The sequence below is a fragment of the Nannospalax galili genome, unplaced genomic scaffold (assembly GCF_000622305.1).
Source record: "Nannospalax galili isolate Female #2095 unplaced genomic scaffold, S.galili_v1.0 scaffold207, whole genome shotgun sequence".
In the NCBI taxonomy this organism is placed as follows: Eukaryota; Metazoa; Chordata; class Mammalia; order Rodentia; family Spalacidae; genus Nannospalax; species Nannospalax galili.
The window spans coordinates 7,749,264-7,768,382 of record NW_008358517.1 but is presented as its reverse complement, the minus strand read 5'-3'; the positions used below and the strand labels follow the sequence as shown (position 1 = coordinate 7,768,382).

Sequence of the window (19,119 nt, the reverse complement as noted above, 5' to 3'; positions counted from 1 at the left end):
AGATAGATAGATAGATAGATAGATAGATAGATAGATAGATGATAGAGATTAAAATGACAGTAACCAATACACATTTTTCAGTAATTTTAAATATCAATGACCTCAACTCCTCAGTCAAAATATACAGGCTAGTTGAATGGATTAAGATATAAAATCCATCTTTTTGTTGTCTGCAAGAAACTCACCTCACTTTCAAGGATAAGTACCACCTTAGGGTGAAAGGGTAGGAAAAAGTATTCCAAGAAAACAACACTAAGAAGCAAGCAGGTATTACATTTCTATCTGACAAAATAGACTTCAAATTAAAAGCAATCAGAAGAAGGCTGCATTCTTCAGTTATTATAGTAACACCTGATGCTTTCTATGCACTCAATTCATATTTTATATCAAATGGTGAAATGCTATGCTCCAAACCAATAAAGTGAAATGAATAGAGAGCTGGAAGCTCTAATCTCAGTGTCAGAAATACAAACATGAATGTTCTTTCTCTGCAAACCACAAAGTTAAAAATAACAGCTGTGGTGACACTGCATAAAAGCACAGTTTAACAAGGACCACTGGCTTCCACTTTGTCCTCCAGCTGGTGAATGCTCATTGGTTGAACAGTTATACTGGGAGAAACACTGCAGAACCCTGAACTCAGTCTGAGCCCTATGAGCTAGTTCCTAGGCCAGTCTAGAAGAGAAATTCGTCTTTAAGCAAAATAAAAGTTCATCCTGGAAACACAGGGGTGGTTTTGTCAGTTTCTAATTTGCTGAGCTGTGGCCACATAAGGAGACACCTGGACTACCCATCGCTGCTACACCATCTGTTCTCACAATGCATTTGTACCCTTCCTTCATTGTTACTTTAATTCATTTTTTCACTTAACAAGAATTTCAAATTTCAGTAAATGTAGAAATTAGTATAAACAAGTGGAATTTAAGGGCTGCTATAAAACTGCTTTCCATCAGCAATTATCATAAAATCCATTATGGAAATAAAATAATAATAAATGACAAAATATTTTCTAATGGTATAAATTTCACATCATAATCAGCATGACTTCTGAGTTCCTAGAGGTAAGGACTGGGAAGTCTTTACCTGTAGAAGGTGTGGATTGAAGGAATGAAAAGCAACAGAAAGAGTGATAGTTTTGACATTAGAAAGATACAGGCTTCGATGGTTAGCAGCCTCACCCTGGCCATGTCACACATTTCCATAAGCCTTAGGACTTCCACCAGCACCATAGACACGAAAACAGCATGTAGAGCAACCGTAAGGGCATCTCCAGGAGTGCAGCAAAGCGCGAGACCAGGTTAAAATCGTTGCTCAAACTGTCTCATTCTGTCAATTCCTTCCCTTTACAACACTTTCATTTTTTTATTTTTTGTATATTTTAATTGAATTTTTGTGTATTTTATACACAACATCTTAATCATTTTATACCTCTTGTCCCATCTGCACCTCCCATAGTCCCCCACAAGACTTCATGCATTTTGTCATTTCTATTAAGGCCTATCGAGTCAAGTTAGTGTACCTAGACATCCCTCAGTGCAATTGCATCCACTGGGGTCTTGTCAGCATTTTTTATTAATTAATCTTGTTCTACAATTCCCTATATGTATATAATGTACTCAGTCACTCTCATAGCTCACCCTTCCTTATCCCCTTCCCATCACTACCATACATGCCCCCCACATCCCTTTTCATTTGATGTTGTTGATGTCTTTTGTTTTGTGACACAGAGTTTACCCAAGGCCATCTGAAAGATCAGAGGTATGGCACTATCCAGTAGAGCCTGCTAGGCTCATCAGTGGATATACAACTGAAGATAATAAATTTCCCTCCCCCAAAATCCACCAGTAGCCAATAGTTCATTAAGGATTGGTGGTTGACAGGCACAGTTTTGTGCAGGCCTAGCACAGGCAGTCAGAAGACAGCATCCCACAGCCTTTCTCTCTGTTCTTAAATTCTTTCTGCCCCTTCTTCCATAATGTACCCTGAGCATTAGAGGAGGTGTTATAAGCATCCTATTTAGGACTGAGCACCCAATTATTAAACTTAGGAGGGAATTTACCACTGCCACTTAGTTTAATTGACATGGTATCAAACTACTTTCTAAGCCCTTCATAAATTTGGAGAATTTTGCAAAGCACAGAAATGATTGCTTGGAAATGAAGATGCTTGAAAATTAAGTCACAGGTTAGCACAAATAGGTCCACTACTAGGTATGTATTCAAAGGAAAGGGATTTATTGAAGAGAAATCTATGCTCTCATGTTTATTGCAATACCTTCTGGAAGGGCCAAGACACAGAAACATGCTAGGTACCCATCAACATATGCGCTGGTAAAGAGAATGTTCATGTGTACACTGGGATACTGTTCAGCCAGAAGAAAAAAAATGGAACCCTGCCATTCTTAGCAACATGGGTGAGCCTGAAGGATATTGTGTTATGCTAAATAAGACTAAATAGGTATGTTCTTGCTCATATGTGAAGGTTAGAAAGTCAACCTCATAGGAGGAGAAGACAGTGACTATCAAAGGCAGAAATGGGAGAAGACGGAAATAGGACAGTTAAATGTGCAGTGCGGCTGTTGGACAGGAGGTGTACCTTCTAATGTTCTTTGCACAGTAGGGGTAACAATAGTTGACAACAACTAATATATTTCAAAAGAGCTACTAGAGAGGATTTTTATGTTCCCAGCACAAAAATGGGAATGAGGTTATGGATATGCCAATTACCCTGAGCCTATCATTACACATTGTGTTTATGTACTGACATTTCACTCGGTACCCCATAAAGATGAATGAATGATTATAGGAGTAAACTTAAAAATGCATATCTATGAACTTAACACAAAACAAGTGTTTTGGAATTTTGTATACAATCATAAGAGAATAGAATTAGGTAGCCCCAATGTTGAGCTTAGTGCTAAGGAAACAAGCTTTTGTATTAGAAGACAGACAGAGTCCTATCGATTCTTCCTGCCGGCAATCCCTGGTCACTCTTACAGTCATACTCCCATTGCTCTGACTTGGGCTTCAGGTCTTAACTGGAGGGTAACTCTTTTCTTTGCTGTTATTTTGTTGCTTGTCATCATTTGGAAGGATCTCCCTTGGTTACTTTGAAAGTTCCATAAGTCTCAAAAGAGTCTACAAAAAATCTGTTAGAATCTATATCTCTGATTTAATCTGTATTTCTGAAACATGGTGTTGAACTAAAGTTATGCCTCTGTGTTGCTTTGGAAAACCGTAACTAACAAAATAAACAGAAACATAGGCCATAAGGGACAAATTATTCAAGTCTTAATTTAAATAATAGTAAATTAAAAGATTGAAAATTATTGAGATGGTTATGGTCAACTCAATATCATTGTTAATAATGATAATAAGGGGCTGCAGAGAAGGCTCAGCAGTTAAGAACACTTAACAGCAGTTAAGAAGACCCAGGTTCGAATCCCAGCACCCACATGGCAAATAACTGTCCATAACTCCAGTCCCAGGGGATCCTAAAGCCTTTTCTGACCTCCAAGGGCATTGCATGACAGGGGTGCACTGACCTACATGCAAGCAATACACACATACACATAAAATAAAAATAATAAAATTTAAAAAAAAGATAATAAAATGATTTTGTCAATTAAAGTATCCTCCAATATTCCCAAAGAATTAAATGTAAGATTAAGAAGTACATTTCCCTGCAAAGTAAACAGAGTGTTTGGTGTTTGCTTTGCAATAAATTTTAAAACACAGAAAATCTTGTTTGGGCTATGGTCTCATATCTTTTCACTTGTATGGTTGACTTAAACATATTTCTAGTCAATTAAGTCAAATGCTACTTAGCTTATAATACATAACATAATTTTTAACTAATTTGATGGTCTAAAATGATTCAAAATAATTGTCTACAAACTTCTCTCTCATCAAAGAGAATATTTCTTGGCAAAGACAGCTGTTCAGACAGATATAGAAACATACAGACAAATACAGAAGGATAAATATCCACATGGAATATTCTACTTACTAAGGTTACAAAGTAAAATTTTTAAATAAATTGTGACAATGCTGGTTTATGAAGCAATATCCCAAAGAGATTAAATAAAGCACAGGAATGCTTCAACAAAACTTCACGGGGTAACGAGATGGCACAGCGTGTTTGCACAAAAGCCTGACCACCTCAACTCTTCACTCCCTGGATCCATCAGTAGAAGGAGAGGACCAACTCCAAGGAGTTGTGCCCCAGCCTCCATACATATACCATGGAACAAGTATGCCCATACTGATACATACATCACACATACACATACACACACACACACACATACACACACATCATATACATACAATAATAAATAAAATTTTACAAAAAAATCTGTACAGTTATTTGTTGGTTAAAACGTAAATTATCTGAAGTAAACATTAAGTATGAAATCACTTTTTTAAAACCTTGTTTTGAATCAGTATGCTCTGAAACAGGCTTTTTTTTTCTAGAGCACACAAAGTTGAGGGTGCAGCAGGTATATGTACATAGGAGCATTCATGAGACCAGATCATACATGATACCAAAACACCTCACTGCCCTTGCATTCCAGAGCACTGAACAAGCAGGGGAAGTTATAGAACCAAGAAGATTCACCTTCCCTCAAAAAGTAAGAAATACCTCTCACAACAATCAGTGGGCCCATGAACACATGCACCCTCCCTGTGTTCCACTTCCACATTTCCCCTGCTCTCCACATCAGCTTCTGCCTGTGGGTTCATCCTAGCTGCCAATAGCAAACACACACAAGCACGCACGCACGCACACACATTTTTGTTTATTTTTTACATGGGTGGTCACCCAAGAAGTGGTTAGAGTGGAGATACTGAATTATCACTGGAAGGATAAAGTACACTGGACTGGAAAAATTACAAGTCTGTTTCCATAAAGCACATAAATATGGCTGTTTCTAATGGGGTAACTGGATTATGGGAAATAGTCAAAAAGAACCAGATGAGCTCAGATAAATTATCACCACCCAGGCTGAGAATCAGCCATATGAGTAGATTAAAGAGTGGATGAAAAACAATAAAGCGACCAAAAATAAAAAACTTTCTTGGAGAAAGTAGACAACTTTAAATCCATCCAGTGTAAGCCCATGAGGCTGGAGAGACAGCTCAGTCAGTAAAGGACTTGGTTCAATCCCAGCACCCACATAAAAAAAGCCATGTGTGGCCATGTCTGCCTGTAATCCTAGCGCCGAAGAAGAGACAAGAAGATCCCTGGGGCTCACTGCCAGCCAGCCTAGACTACTTGGTAAGTTCCAAGCCAGTGAGAACCCATCTTGTAAAACACGGTGGATGGTGCCTGATGAGCAACGCTGGAAGTTGACCTCTGACCTCCACAGGCAGAGAGAGAGGAGAAAGAGAGAGAGAGAGAGAGAGAGAGAGAGGCCCCAAAGCTCATTTCTTTGGCCAGTGGGATTGTATAGCCATCCCCCTCAAACATTTCAGGTTATTGCCATTGCTCTTGGTTACCCTCCAGAACTTGATGGAAAGATCTTATTGCTGAAGACATCAGATACTTCAACCATAAAACATGGAGAAATAAAGTGGCTGCTGATCTAGTATTGTTGCTTTGTTTTAGGTTTGGTTTTGGTTTTGGGGGTTCTGTTGTTGTTGTTGTTGTTTAAAGACTATCTGGCGCACGCTTGTAGTCCCAGCACTTGGGATGCAGAAGCAGGCAGATCTCCATGAGTTCAAGGCCAGCCTGGTCTACAAAGTGAGATCCAGGACAGCTGGGGCCACAGGGAGACCCTGCTTCAAAAAGACAAAAAAAAAAAAAAAAACCATACTACTAACCCCACAACATTTTAAAAAATTTTTTTTTTAAAAAAAGAAAAAGATTCTAATAAAAGGATTAAAAAAAAAAAAAAAAAAAAAAAAAAAAAAAAAAAAAAGACTATCATACTACTCTCACAACATTTTAAAGAATTATTTATTTTGAAAGTGAAATAGATTCTGCTAGTGAGAGCTTAATAAGGGAAGAATTTTCTCAGGACATTCTATTTTCCCAAGAAAGAGGGAAAAGGCCAGCCCTGAACCCATACTGACTTTGTAAGGCTGACCAAAGTCTTTTTAAAGGACTGCTTGCTACCTTAAGGTCTCCACTGAAGCTGGGCGCTGCTGGTGTTTTTGTTGGCTTTGCTTTTGCTTTGTTTTATTGCAACCAACATCTGTCAGACCAAATTATTTCTTCCAGAGAAATTGTATTCATCTCAATACAATATAAGAAAACCAAGGACAATTACATCATGCAAACTGCCACCAGGGCCCCTTATCTCTCTGAAGCCAAGGCTGCCAAGGGCAGCAGAGCCTAGGGTTCCAGTGATAGAACTAGCATGCAAGACCCTCGGGATTCCAATGCTCAACAGCACAGGCTGCTAATTAAATTTTTTAAAAACTGTCCTTCCTGAAGTAGTGGTACAGCACTATTGGATTTTATCAACTGCTTCTGTGAGATTTAACTCAGGAAAGTAGCAAAAACACACTACAAAGGCTGTTTTTTCCTCAACAACTATAATGGGAACCACAGTACTGGCTCCTGCTACACTGAGGTCAACCACCCATGTGAATTTATGAAGCTGGGTTAAAGGCTCCCAAAAGCAAGTTCCAATTTCATGACTGTCATTCACGTGCTGTAAATTAAGAATAAAGAGAGAAGATTCATGAAGAGAAAAAAAGTGTGTGGGGGGGCTACAGATACATGGAGCTACAAAAAGAGGGTGGGACGGAGTGGGGAGGGAGGGAGAAACTTTCTCTCTCCCTTCTAATGGTAGGGCTCAAAAGAGCAAGTCTGATATAGATGCAGGAAACATGAAAACGGGAGGAGGTATAGCCTCAAGGAGTTTTGCCAATAGTTTTAACCTAATAAATCTTCAGGTCAGCATAGAAAAGGCCATAAAGGTAAATGACCTCATTGCTTTGGAGCCCAGGAGCAAGTCGATAGCAACTTTAGGAGTTCCTGCAACCTGCAACCGCACCATGGTAGTCTCATTAAAGTCCTCTACATTTCTCTGCCTAAGCCTCACATGCTCCCTAGAGGAAATGCTGATTCAGAAAAAAAACAAGTTTATAAATTCTCAGACATTTTTCACTGCGCATTAAGTTGGCCCACAAAACAGCAGTGGAGGAAGCAGACACAGGGTTGTTTCCAGAGCTTGGTTAAGTCTGTAGCTGTCCTGATTCATTTTCACTACCAATTTGACAGCCTAGAGTCATCTGAGAGGACAGCCTCACTTGAAGAATTTCTCAGATCAGATTGCCCTGTGGGCATGTATGGGGGGGACTGAATCTTGGTAATCAATGTAGAAAACCCCAGCCCACTACAGGTGGTGCTAGCCCTAGGCAGGTAATCCTGAATGGCGTAAGAAAGCTGAGTATAAACTGGCCTTCAAGCTGCTAGCAGGCAGCCTAACTCCATGGCTCCTGCTGCACTTCTTTGGCTGTGACGTGAGTTCCTTGATTGGAAGTAACACTATGGAGAATAGCAAGCAGGTCCACCTCCAAATTCCTGCCTTGAGTTCAGCTTTGACTTGCTTCAAGATGGACAGTGATCTTGAATTATAAGTTGAAACAACCCTTTTCCTCCCCTATGTTGCTTTTGGTCTGGGTATTTGTCACAGAAACAGAAATTAATCTAGAACAACAGCCCTCAAAGCTATATGACCCAATCCTAGTACCAAGGCTTTAGATTCATTTATTTTATTTTATTACATTATTTCAGGGGCACATGTACCATGACACACATGTGGAGGTCAAAAGACAACCTGGAGAAGTCAGAGTTGATTCTCCTTCCACCATTGAAATATTGGGGACTGTCCTAGTTTGTTCTTCATTGCTGTGACAAAATACTCTGACCAATACCAACTTGGGGAGGAAAGGGTTTATTTGTCTTACATCTCCCAGATCACAGTTCATCAGGGAGCCCAAGGTAGGAACTCAGGACAGGAACTTGAGGCAGGAGCTGGAGCATAGGCCATGGAGGAATGCTGCTTACTGGCTTGCTCCTCTGGCCCCTGCTCAGCCTGCTTTCTTATGCAACACAGGCCCACCTGCCCAGGGGTGGCACCACCCACAGTGGGCTGGGCCCTCCCACATTGCTCATCAAGAAGATGCCCCTCAGATACAGCCACAGGCCAGTCCAATAGAGGCAATTCCCCAAGTGAGGCTCCCTCAACCCAGGTGTGTCAAGTTGACACTAAAGCTATCCAGCACAGGGACAGAACTCAGGTCATCAGGCTTAGAAGCAGGTGTCTTACCCACTGAGCCAACTTACCTGCCCCACAACTTCTAAATTCACAATTTACACACCAGACCCATCAAACACATGTAGAGCTCTCTTCAGTAACAAGAACTGAGGTTTCTTGTCTGAGTGCAAGGTTCACACCTTTTATCTTAAAAGCACCATAATCAAATGAAAGCAAAAAAGAGTCAAAGTCAACAGGTAGATAGATAACAGAATAAACTTTTCTGTAAAACAAAACAAATTAACACCAGGATAATGATAGAGAAAATGAGACATATCCTTACAGTTATATAGTATCTATGAAAATTATCAATGATGTGTGTAATCTATGCAAATATATGAGACATGTGGCTTGGGAGATGGCTTGGTCAGGAAAGTGCGTGCCCCATAAGCTTGAGGACCTGAGTATGCATTCCCAGTGCACACATAAAAAGCCAAGTATGGTAGTAGGTGCCTGTAACTGCAGCATGGAGAAGGCAGGATGGAGACAGGCAGATCCTTGAAGTTCATTGGTCAGCCAGCCAAACTGAATTGAGAAGCTTCAGGTTCAGTGAGAGACCTTGTCTCAAAAAATAAAGGTGGATTTTGCACCAGTTGGAGATTATTACCAAGTACCACAGCTGGTCACACATGGACATTCTCTGAGTTGTCCAGACCTAAGTGACACATCTACAATGCAACCTCTACACCTAAGGCTCAGGAAACATAGAACAGGGGTAAAGAAGAAGACACTAATGAATCTCTCAGTTCTCATTAATGAAGCTCCTTCATGTGGTAGAAGGCTAGGGACACAGAAGGTCACAAATGACCAAAGCATAGGGATCAAGAGTCTACAGAATGCTGGTCCTTGGACAGGAATCTGTTATTAAACTCCACCCACCCAAGGCTCAGGGACCATCCCGGAACAGGGAGCGGAAAGACTGTAAGAGCCAGGGAGCAGATGTAGGACCATATGGAAACAGAATCCTACAAGCTCCTGGGAACCTGCTCATATAATTCTATGGCAATGTCATCAGTGTACACAAATCCCATGTAAACTCAGGCAGACAAAAACCCAGCATAGAACTGGGGAAATACACAGTAGACCCCAATCTTATCTGAAGAAGTATTGGCAACTAATTGCTGCTAGGTGAAGAAGAGCTGATCTTCCAAAAACAAGGGACTCTAGATAGGCCGACTAGACCTCAGTGGATAGACTTGCACTGGGAAACATCTGGGGACACTGACTTGATACAGTGGGCCTTAACAGGATGGCAGAGTATATGGGCTCCAGTTGGGGGTGGGGGACTATGAGAGGGTGCAGCTGAGGATGATGATTAAGATTGATTAAGATGATTCAGACTGACTAAAATATTCTGTATGAAATACACAAAAATTCAATTAAAAAAACTTAATACATAGAGAGCAATTGAAGAAAGATACCAGATGTCTACCTCTGTCCTCCATACACACACATGCACGCACTTACACTAATAAATATGTGCACCACTCATATAGGTGCAGCTGAGGATGATGATTAAGATTGATTAAGATGATTCAGACTGACTAAAATATTCTGTATGAAATACACAAAAATTCAATTAAAAAAACTTAATACATAGAGAGCAATTGAAGAAAGATACCAGATGTCTACCTCTGTCCTCCATACACACACATGCACGCACTTACACTAATAAATATGTGCACCATTCATATACAACAGAGAGAGAGAGAAAGAGAGAGAGAGAGAGAATTGGTTAACAATTACTTTTACAAAATAAATACTGAAGAATTATATGAATTTGGGAAGCTGGGTTAAAGGCTCCTAAAGCAGTTTCCAAATTTAAGACTGTGACTCAAAACACAAAAATCTTGGAGATAAAGGGAGAAATTCAATCTTATAACAACTTTCAAATTATTTTTATCAATAAAAGGCTGAGTGTAGTGTAGAATTGGAATTGGCCTTGCTTCAACCACCTGTTTCTCTGTGAGGATGACTCTTCCCAGTAACTGATCCTCCAGACCCTTCATGGTAACAGTGAAGTCTATGATGGAGGTCCGGGCACTTATTTCCGGGGTATAGGCGGGATTGGGCAGCTTGGAGGTAATGTAGAGTTTGAAGCCATCCATAACATCTACTTCTTTGTCACCAACATTTACCTGAAAAGCAAAACACAAGAGAAACAAAATACAGATACACATGGGTCCTTTTCATGTTGGGTCAAATAACATTTTGACCAATTTGTAACTGGAGATAGTATGTATACTAAAACACAAAAAGAAATTGCCATTAGCTACTCACAGAACTCCGAGTCACTATGATGGGAGAGAGGGAGGAAAGGAGAAGGAAGAGGAAGAGAGAAAGAGAAGGGAGGTAGCAATGGACTCCAACGTATACCACGTAATAAATATGGAACTTGGCATCAAAACTGTTATAACCAAACCCAGAAGCTAGACAGAGACTAGCCATGATTTGCTCAGAAGTTAAGACTGCAAAATATTCACATAATGAAGTTGGGGGGTGGTCAAATATTAGAACAGTCACCCAAGCAAGACCTAAAATGGTTTAAGAGATCAAGGAGAGGCTGCTGGTGGAGGTTTTATGACAGGGGAGAAGTTGGGGGGTGGTCAAATATTAGAACAGTCACCCAAGCAAGACCTAAAAATGGTTTAAGAGATCAAGGAGAGGGTGCTGGTAGAGGTTTTATGATAGGGGCTGGGTACGGATGAGGGCTCCCACACATGGATAGAGTTTGTGTGGTCTGAATTTCTAAGCAGTGCCATATAGAACCCCAGGCTTTCATATGAGTTTACCCAAATGTGGTACAGAAGTAAGGAGCAACATGAAGGGTCTTAAAGTTGTCGGGAGTCAAATATCAAATTGAGTCAGGTTCTTTATTACGAGAGTAAAATAGATATTCTTTAAAGGATTGCTCTTGGACAACTTAGTTTCAACTTAAGAAGAGCAAAAATTAAAAATTCCTGTCCCCACTGACTGCAATCTAAGTTTTAGCTCTTTAAGAAAATCCCATCTACATCTTACTTACCTGGACACAAGCAATTGTTCTGTATTTTGTTATAATAGGTTTCACCTACCTTAAAGGTAGATCCTGTTTTAATAAAGTTTCTTTCTAAAACATTGTCCAGAGCAGGATCTAGTTCTTCTCCAATGTCTTCAATAAGCAAGGGCCTTCCAAGAGAAAGGCTGTCCTCCAGGTGGTTTCTGAAGTACTTATGGTTAAGAGATGTGATCTAAAAATGGGATGGGATCACAAGGTAACTTTGGGACAAATAATCATTGAACAACCAGGAAGAGTGTTTGTAAGCACTGTACATGTGGTATGACATAGCTCTGCTTTCTCTGGTTATCCAGGAGAGCCTAAGAGAGAAGAGTCTGAAACATTGAAAGATCACATTGGTAGAAATGCAAATCGGTATACAATGCAAATCATGAGGTCGTAAAGAGTATTCTACCATTAAATATAAACTTGCACCTGTCACAGCTTTACTGAGGAGTCTGAATTATCTGTAAGACATCCAAATATTTCTTCTTGAGCTCAGTAATTTAGACAAATACAATTTGACTGGTAATATAAATATAAGCAAAACAGAAATCACCTGGAGTTCATTTTGACTTTCTTTATTTTTAATCCAGATCTTGCCTTGAGTCTGTGGATCAATTAGCAAAGGATAGCGAGATGCCTTTGTGACAATGATTCCATTCTGAATGGACAGGTCATCATTTGGCAGGCCTTGGAGGTTCCATTCACTGACAGTAGGAGCATCGATCAGCAGCTCATTGAGATTTAGATCATTCCCAAATGGAATTTTATGTGCTTTCATTTCCTTCTTCCAATCATGCAATAGCAGATCTCTAAACTCTTGGTTAAATGGACCAGCATAGGATAGAAAAGCTGTAGCCAGAAGCACATCCCCTAGGATGGAAAACAAGCACTGTTAAAATACTTCATAATCATCCATGCAATTATGTAGCATGTCAACAGTGAAAACAACACCTATTCTTTTAACCTAAATTCCACAAGTTGAAATGTAAGCAACACAGGCTTCCACCAGCTTGATGAATAAGCATGAACTTCATTCACTGTTGAATACAGTCTACACATCCTACAATATGAGAACTGCCAGAAGCTCGAAGTAAGCACCAGGTCATCCTTAACTTGTGTCGCAAGAGAGAATGACTTCTGCGTGAAGATACACAACCTCAAAAGACAGAGCCAGGGCTGGAGAGATGGCTCAGTGGTTAAGGGCACTGACTGCTCTTACAAAGGACCCGGGTTCGATTCCCGCACCCACATGGCAGCTACAAACCGTCCCTAACTCCAGTTCAAGGGGAATCCAAAGTCCTGTTCTGACCTCCACTGCACTGCACAACACAGGTGCCCTCACGTACATGCAGGCTATACACTCACATACATAAAATAAAAATAAATAAAATATATATTTTTAAAAAAGAGCCTTCATTCAAAGTGCCCTTGATCAATATCCCATGCGCTCACAGAAGCATTTGAAAGTGACCTGATAATAAGACTTGGAAAGGTCATTAACCCATCCCAACAGAACAGCATACATGCAAGATCATTACCCATCCTTCTGAAATGGTTAGAGACCCACAAACATAAACTCTGGAATTTAAAATAAATTATTGCTTGATTGAAGCTTAAAGTTTCTGGCTCCCTATCATAGCCAACACATAATCTCATTAACAAGAGCATTTACAGACCTACTAGTCGTTTAGTTTGTGCAGCAAACTCTTTGCTTTGCTCTGTCCATCGTTCTTTTTCTCCGGCCAAGCCGCTGATGAGGGTGGACGCTGTCTGCATTTTATGTCTGCACCGCTCTGCATCTTCGAGCAAAGTCTGAAGGCCAGGACCAGAAGAAAACCCTTACTGGGAAGGCTATACCCTCTAGATAAAAAGCATACATTTAAAACACACTATCTCCCTCTTCTAGGACACAGAAGTCTGTGTGTCTGGGATGGCCCTGTCATAATTGTCTCTGATCTCTGTCCAAGGAATGTGGTGGGGTTCGATTCCTCCAGGTGATGCCCTGAGCCCAGCAGCCAGACCCTCCCCAGGTGTTAACAGCTGAGAGCTGGTAGAAATTTCCATCACTCATGAGTACAACCACATAATCTAGAATCATGTAACAGAAAACATCAAAGAAATTCATAGCACAGTAATATAAGAACGTCTTTTATGTTAAAGCCTGGTGTACTCATCAATTTATCTAAGACCACATCTATTTAGGAGGAACTTTCATCACTGTCATCTCGTGGCCCCTCAACACTCCTGCATAAATTTCAACCTTGTTTGACTTAACAGATCTTTTTCTGCCGTTCCTTGAGACAGAAAAAGGACTTTAACCCAGACTTCCACATACTTTAGCTGCTCAGAACCCATACTTAACTCCACCCCCAATTTCTGGTGCTGGTGATGGAACTGGGGGCCTCAGGCATGCTAGGCCTGCACCGTGTCCCTGAGTCATACTCCCAGTCTCTGCCTCTACAACTAAGAAACAACTACAGGTTCTACTTGTGAAAACTTAAAGTATGTTAGACTTAGCTACATGAACAGTCACTTGATGTCCAATAATAACAACAAACACATACTGCACAATTTTACAAGATAATTTTAATGGGAATATACATAATGGTATGGAAAGTTTAAACTGTCTCAGTGTTTTTCTTTATTGGAATTATTAAAATTCCCATTTAAATCATTATGGTATATCAATATAAATACTCTGAACTGATTAAAAATTATTTTGTACATTTTTATTACCAAAAAAGATCATAATATTTTATTAATAACTTAGTTTATAAAACAGTATTGCTGAGTACTCTATTTTTAAGTGGGTTTAAAATACATGTAAAACAGCTGGGCATGGTGGTTGCATGCCTGTGGTCCCAGCACTTGGGAGGCAGAGGCAGGTGGATCTCTGAGTTCAAGGCCAGCCTGGTCTACATACTGAGGTATTTTTCATTATAGGATAGTGGAGACATTCCCATATATACATATATATATATATATATGTAAAACATATAACGTGTTCAGATACGAAATGATAAAGAGCAAAGCATTATTTGTATTCCTCCCCAGAGTTACGTAAATCCATTTCTGTAATGAGCACAGGCTGCTTTTGTAAGAATAACACAGTACAGTGCTTTGCAAAAGCAAGATACTTAATCCATTTTGTTCCCCTCTTCTTTCTGGAATTTTTCCTACAGCTAATGCAAAATAACCAAGAGCTCAGTTGTCTGATGTGCTCCCAGACCTGAATCACCTATGTTTATTTGCTTACCCCCAAGAAGAAAGATGCCAGCTATGTGGTATGTGAGTCTACATAATATTTAAATTTCTTTTTCATTTAAAAAACATTCTGAATTGCATTCATGTTCTCTATATTTCCCATCCTTACTTCACTCTAGTCAAGCAAAAAAAAAAACTGCCAGGCCCTTCCTTACTATCTTTGTTCCCTAGGAGCCCAGTTTCTCTGTGTTACTGTGACACAGGAAGAGTGGTTAAATGCCTGATAGTACAGCGGGGATGGGCAGGATGTTCCTCCTGGTTCCAGTTAAGGGTTGGGTGCAGAATCCCCAGTCCCAGCCCCCTAATCCTGTTCTCTCTGAACTGGGCAGTGGACTGACTATATCGCAAGTACGTCAGAAGAAACCAGGCCCTAAAGAAGACACTATCCTGTGTGGAGAGCAGCCAGGACACTGTTCCATAGGACTACGCAGGCCTGGATTACAATGAACTGAAGACTAGAGCCAGTCTGGGTGGTTCTCAAGCCCCTTGGCCCTTCATCGAGCTCTAGGGATGAGGGAAAAAATAAATGAAGGTCATGTGCAGAGTCTGGTGGTAGCAGCTCATGGCCAGATGTTTTTTCTTAGTTAAAGAAATTGTTGAAACTCAAGTTTAAAGGCATGGTCATACTTTCACAATAGTAGCTCTTCTGTGTTCCTATAATTCAACTAGCAATCCGATGCTTCAAAATAGTAACAAAGTAAAAAACTTACTGAATGAGCTAATGCAAACAATGCCAAAATTTAAACAAGATTATTCAGGAGTGCCTCCAGATATAAGAGAATTTCAAAAATTCCAGAAATCAATACTTCTTTTTCATCCTGGTTTTTAAAGTAGAGTCTTACAATACACTGTTCTTTTTCTCCTTAAGTGAATTCTATAAGTATAAATACACAAATCCATGTAGGTGCTGCATGCTTACTCTTGTAAAACTCCTTTTGAAAGGCTCTGAGCTTTCAGGAGACTTATCTTTAAGAGTGGAATGAATGCTTGTAGTGGAGTGAAAGCTAGAGGTGGGGTCTTAATCTGGACAGAGGAAAGCTGGGAAGCACCTATTTCCATAAAATGTTCAAAGACCGAATCTGACTCTCAGTTGACAGATACAGGATTTATCAAAGGATAGGAGCACTTTAAAGCAAATCACTAGAGACTTTCTGCAAATATTATTTAGAATATACAAAGTTATTTAGAATAGAGAAAAAAATTTTTTTAAAGCTTATATGACTTAGAAACTCTAGCGTCTTTTCTCTGTGATTTTTCTAAGCATTTTACCAAATTATTATCATATAGAAGTTTGCTGGTCCCTACCTGGCCTCCCTCTCCAGTCAATCACAGCTACCTAGGCATGTAAGGAACCCTGAAGCTTAAATTACCTTAGCTCTATATTAAACCCACTTTGATTTTCAGAAGGAAGGAGGTCCCAATAGAACTGATTTAAATTAAATGAAGCTAGCAGATGGCACATGTATGAACCTAAATTCTAAAAGCTGCCAAAGTTCCAAAATCTACACAGGTTGAGAAGTCTGTAGATGGTCACTGTCATTGGAGTATGCTCATATGGTCAGTTACATTCATCCAGCAGAGAGGCCTTAAGGTAACATTAAAATATGAAAGTCCAGCATGGGCTGTGAGCGACCAGATTAGAGTCAGGACCCTTTCTCTTGACCTACTTGGATCTTGGTTGCTTTATGACAGATAAAAGTAACCAGCTTACTGACCCTTTCAAAACTATTTCAAAAATTAAAGGTGACAGTGTGGGAACAGATTATTCCGGAAATGTCACAAAAAATGTGCACAATGTGCCAGTATTATCACCTTCCTCTTTCAAAACTATTTCAAAAATTAAAGGTGACAGTGTGGGAACAGATTATTCTGGAAATGTCACAAAAAAATGTGCACAATGTGCCAGTATTATCACCTTCCCTATGAGAAAGGAAACCTGGAACCATCATGTCCTGAACTGGCTGCCACCTTAGTGGGCCGTCCTGACATCTCCTCAAAGCCTGTGGTGCCTGTTAGAAACAAAGTCCAGGGCTCTGTGAAGGACCATATGCTGTATTTGTATTATGTATAAAACTCAGTGAATCCCTACTCGGAACCAAGCCCATGAAGAAAGAAACTACAGGAATGAGGGCTTACAAGAGCTGCCATCCCTCCCATGCCAGAGGGTAACTACCTGCTTTTCGGTCATGGCCTGTTCATACTCCGCCTGTACCACATCGAGCTCCGCTTGCTTGTCATCCAGCTCAGCCTGGGCTTTCTGCAGGTCCTGCATGGCCAGGACATGGCGATTCTCTTGCACTACCAAGTTGGCCTGAACGTAACACAGGGTGAGAGAAAAGCAAGAAACCCCAAGCACACACAGTCCCCAGTCTGGGAACTCAACAACAGCACAGGCTTACCCCTGCAGCTTGTTCCATAGCACCTCAATTTGCATAAATCCAAGACCAAATCATACACATTAATAAGCACAAAACATGAGTCATTAGAACACAGGTCAGCAAATTTATTTTTTGTAAAGTTCCAGGCCATATTTTAGGCTTCGGGAAGCCAAAAGGCAAAATTAAAGCTGTTAAATATTTATTTAAAACCATTTCGTGGGCCACAGGTATAGACGATGGGCTATATTTGACCTATGGCTGCAGTCCACCTCTTCTAGGTCAGAACAATGTAATATCGAATATACAGGGGAATATTATGGAACATTTTAATGCTAAGAGTTTCTTATGCAGGGGAAAATTATTTTAAATGAAGCTTTTAAACAGCACAGAAAAAGGAAAAGCTGACTATAGACCTTCCCTGACTTACAATGACTGACTTATGATTTTTAAGCTTTATAATGATATAAATATTTGAATTTTGAATTCTGGTCTGTTTCCAGGCTGGGAACATGCAATATGATGCTTATCAAGACACAGTAGTGAGCCACAGCTAAAAGACAGCCATGTGGTCACAGGTTAACACCCAGAACCCACAGTGTACTATGATGCCAAGCTACGCTGTGTGGTAGGCTAGGTATATAGCAAATATAGTTTAATTGAAATATGTATTTAATACATCAACAAACCTATCATCGAATGGAGCTCAGAGTTGAACCATGACTGTATTTGAGGGTGTCACCCTAGCAGGATTCATCATTGTTGGCTAGTAATAAGTGACAAAACACAATTACTCACAAGTAGAACTGATACTCTAATCTGTGAGAAATTAAAACTGTTTTAAGGATGTTACTAAAATAGAATTAAAGACTAAAATAAAAAATACTATGGAAAGGAGTGGCATAAAAAATAGTTGATGGGGGCTGGAGAGATGGCTCAGTGGTTAAGAACACTGGCTGTTCTTGCAGAAGACCTGGGTTCGAATCCCAGCACCCACATGGCAGCTAACAACTGTTCATAACTCCAGTTCCAGGGGATCCAACAGCCTGTTCCATCCTCCACGGGCACTGCAAGATACGGGTGCACTTACCTACATGCAGGGAATACATGCATACACATAAAATAAAATAAAATAAAATAAATATTTTTTAAAAAAGAAAATGGTTGATGCTTATCAGAATTTAGATTCCTTAATTTTTAAAATCAAATTTCTCTCTTTTAAAGCCCAAAACTTAGGTGAGGAACTATTTTCAGCTGATTGCTGCTGGGTAAGGGTGAGTTGGTCTTTAAGGGAGTGATGCTAGATAGGGTGACCAGGCCGCAGTGACTCCATAGGCCTTAACATATTTAGCAGAATGCATGAAATCCATGGGGTACTATGGGGGATGCAGCTAGGGGAGGGGATTTAAATGTGATCAAGATGTATGACATGCACAAAAATCTAACAAAAAATTTATTATATTTTTTAATAGTTAATCCTACTAGAAGCCATAGTTCAAATTCTTTCTGGAACATGAGGAGGAAAAAAATTAATATTTTGAGAGAAACTATTTTCCTATTTCAAAACCCTGGGCTTCCAAGTTTTAGAAAATGTATCTTTTAAGAAAAATGTCAGAGTTCCATAAGTGGGCAGAACCAGACACTGACAAAAGCATGGCTTTAAAACCACAGTTACGAACTGGTGCCTGAGACATTTTTCCTGTTATTCTCTAGGCTGAAGCTGCCGCTGTGGACAATGTAAGATCCCTGCGGGGAAATCACTGGCACAGTCTAAGATTTGGAACATTTTCTAGCGCTTTACTAAGAAAAATAATTCTTATTTTAAATGAAGCTCTCAGACATCACTAACCAAATCCTTCAAGCCCAGTTACCTAACCTAAGAGCTGAGAACTCTGTGCAGCTGAAACAGCGAGACAGTTTCCTCATTAACATAATGGTGGTGCTGTCAAATTGCCTTCTAGATATTTAGGTATAGGCCCGTAGATCTGTGCTGCTCTCAACACTGGTCAGAGGAGCCTCTTTTGCAGGGGACAGCAGGCAATAGAGAGCTGTGCAACTGGTCAAAGTGCTAAAAATAAGAGAATGAGTGCTCTAAACAGGACACCCTATCAGCACACACACACACACACACACACACACACCACCACCACCACCACCACCACACC

General features: G+C 40.0%; 1 protein-coding gene across 1 annotated transcript in view; it reads right to left on the bottom strand.

Moving 5' to 3' along the window:
* Window positions 1-19,119, bottom strand: part of Dnah5 (dynein axonemal heavy chain 5) — a 410,943-nt gene that overhangs the window by 49,377 nt on the left and 342,447 nt on the right. The window contains exons 61-65 of the mRNA XM_029557990.1: window positions 16,753-16,890; window positions 12,992-13,127; window positions 11,869-12,185; window positions 11,347-11,502; window positions 10,228-10,410 (exon numbers count right to left, since the gene is read on the bottom strand). Coding sequence (XP_029413850.1) covers window positions 10,228-10,410; window positions 11,347-11,502; window positions 11,869-12,185; window positions 12,992-13,127; window positions 16,753-16,890 — 930 coding nt within the window. The remainder of the gene's footprint in view (window positions 1-10,227; window positions 10,411-11,346; window positions 11,503-11,868; window positions 12,186-12,991; window positions 13,128-16,752; window positions 16,891-19,119) is intronic.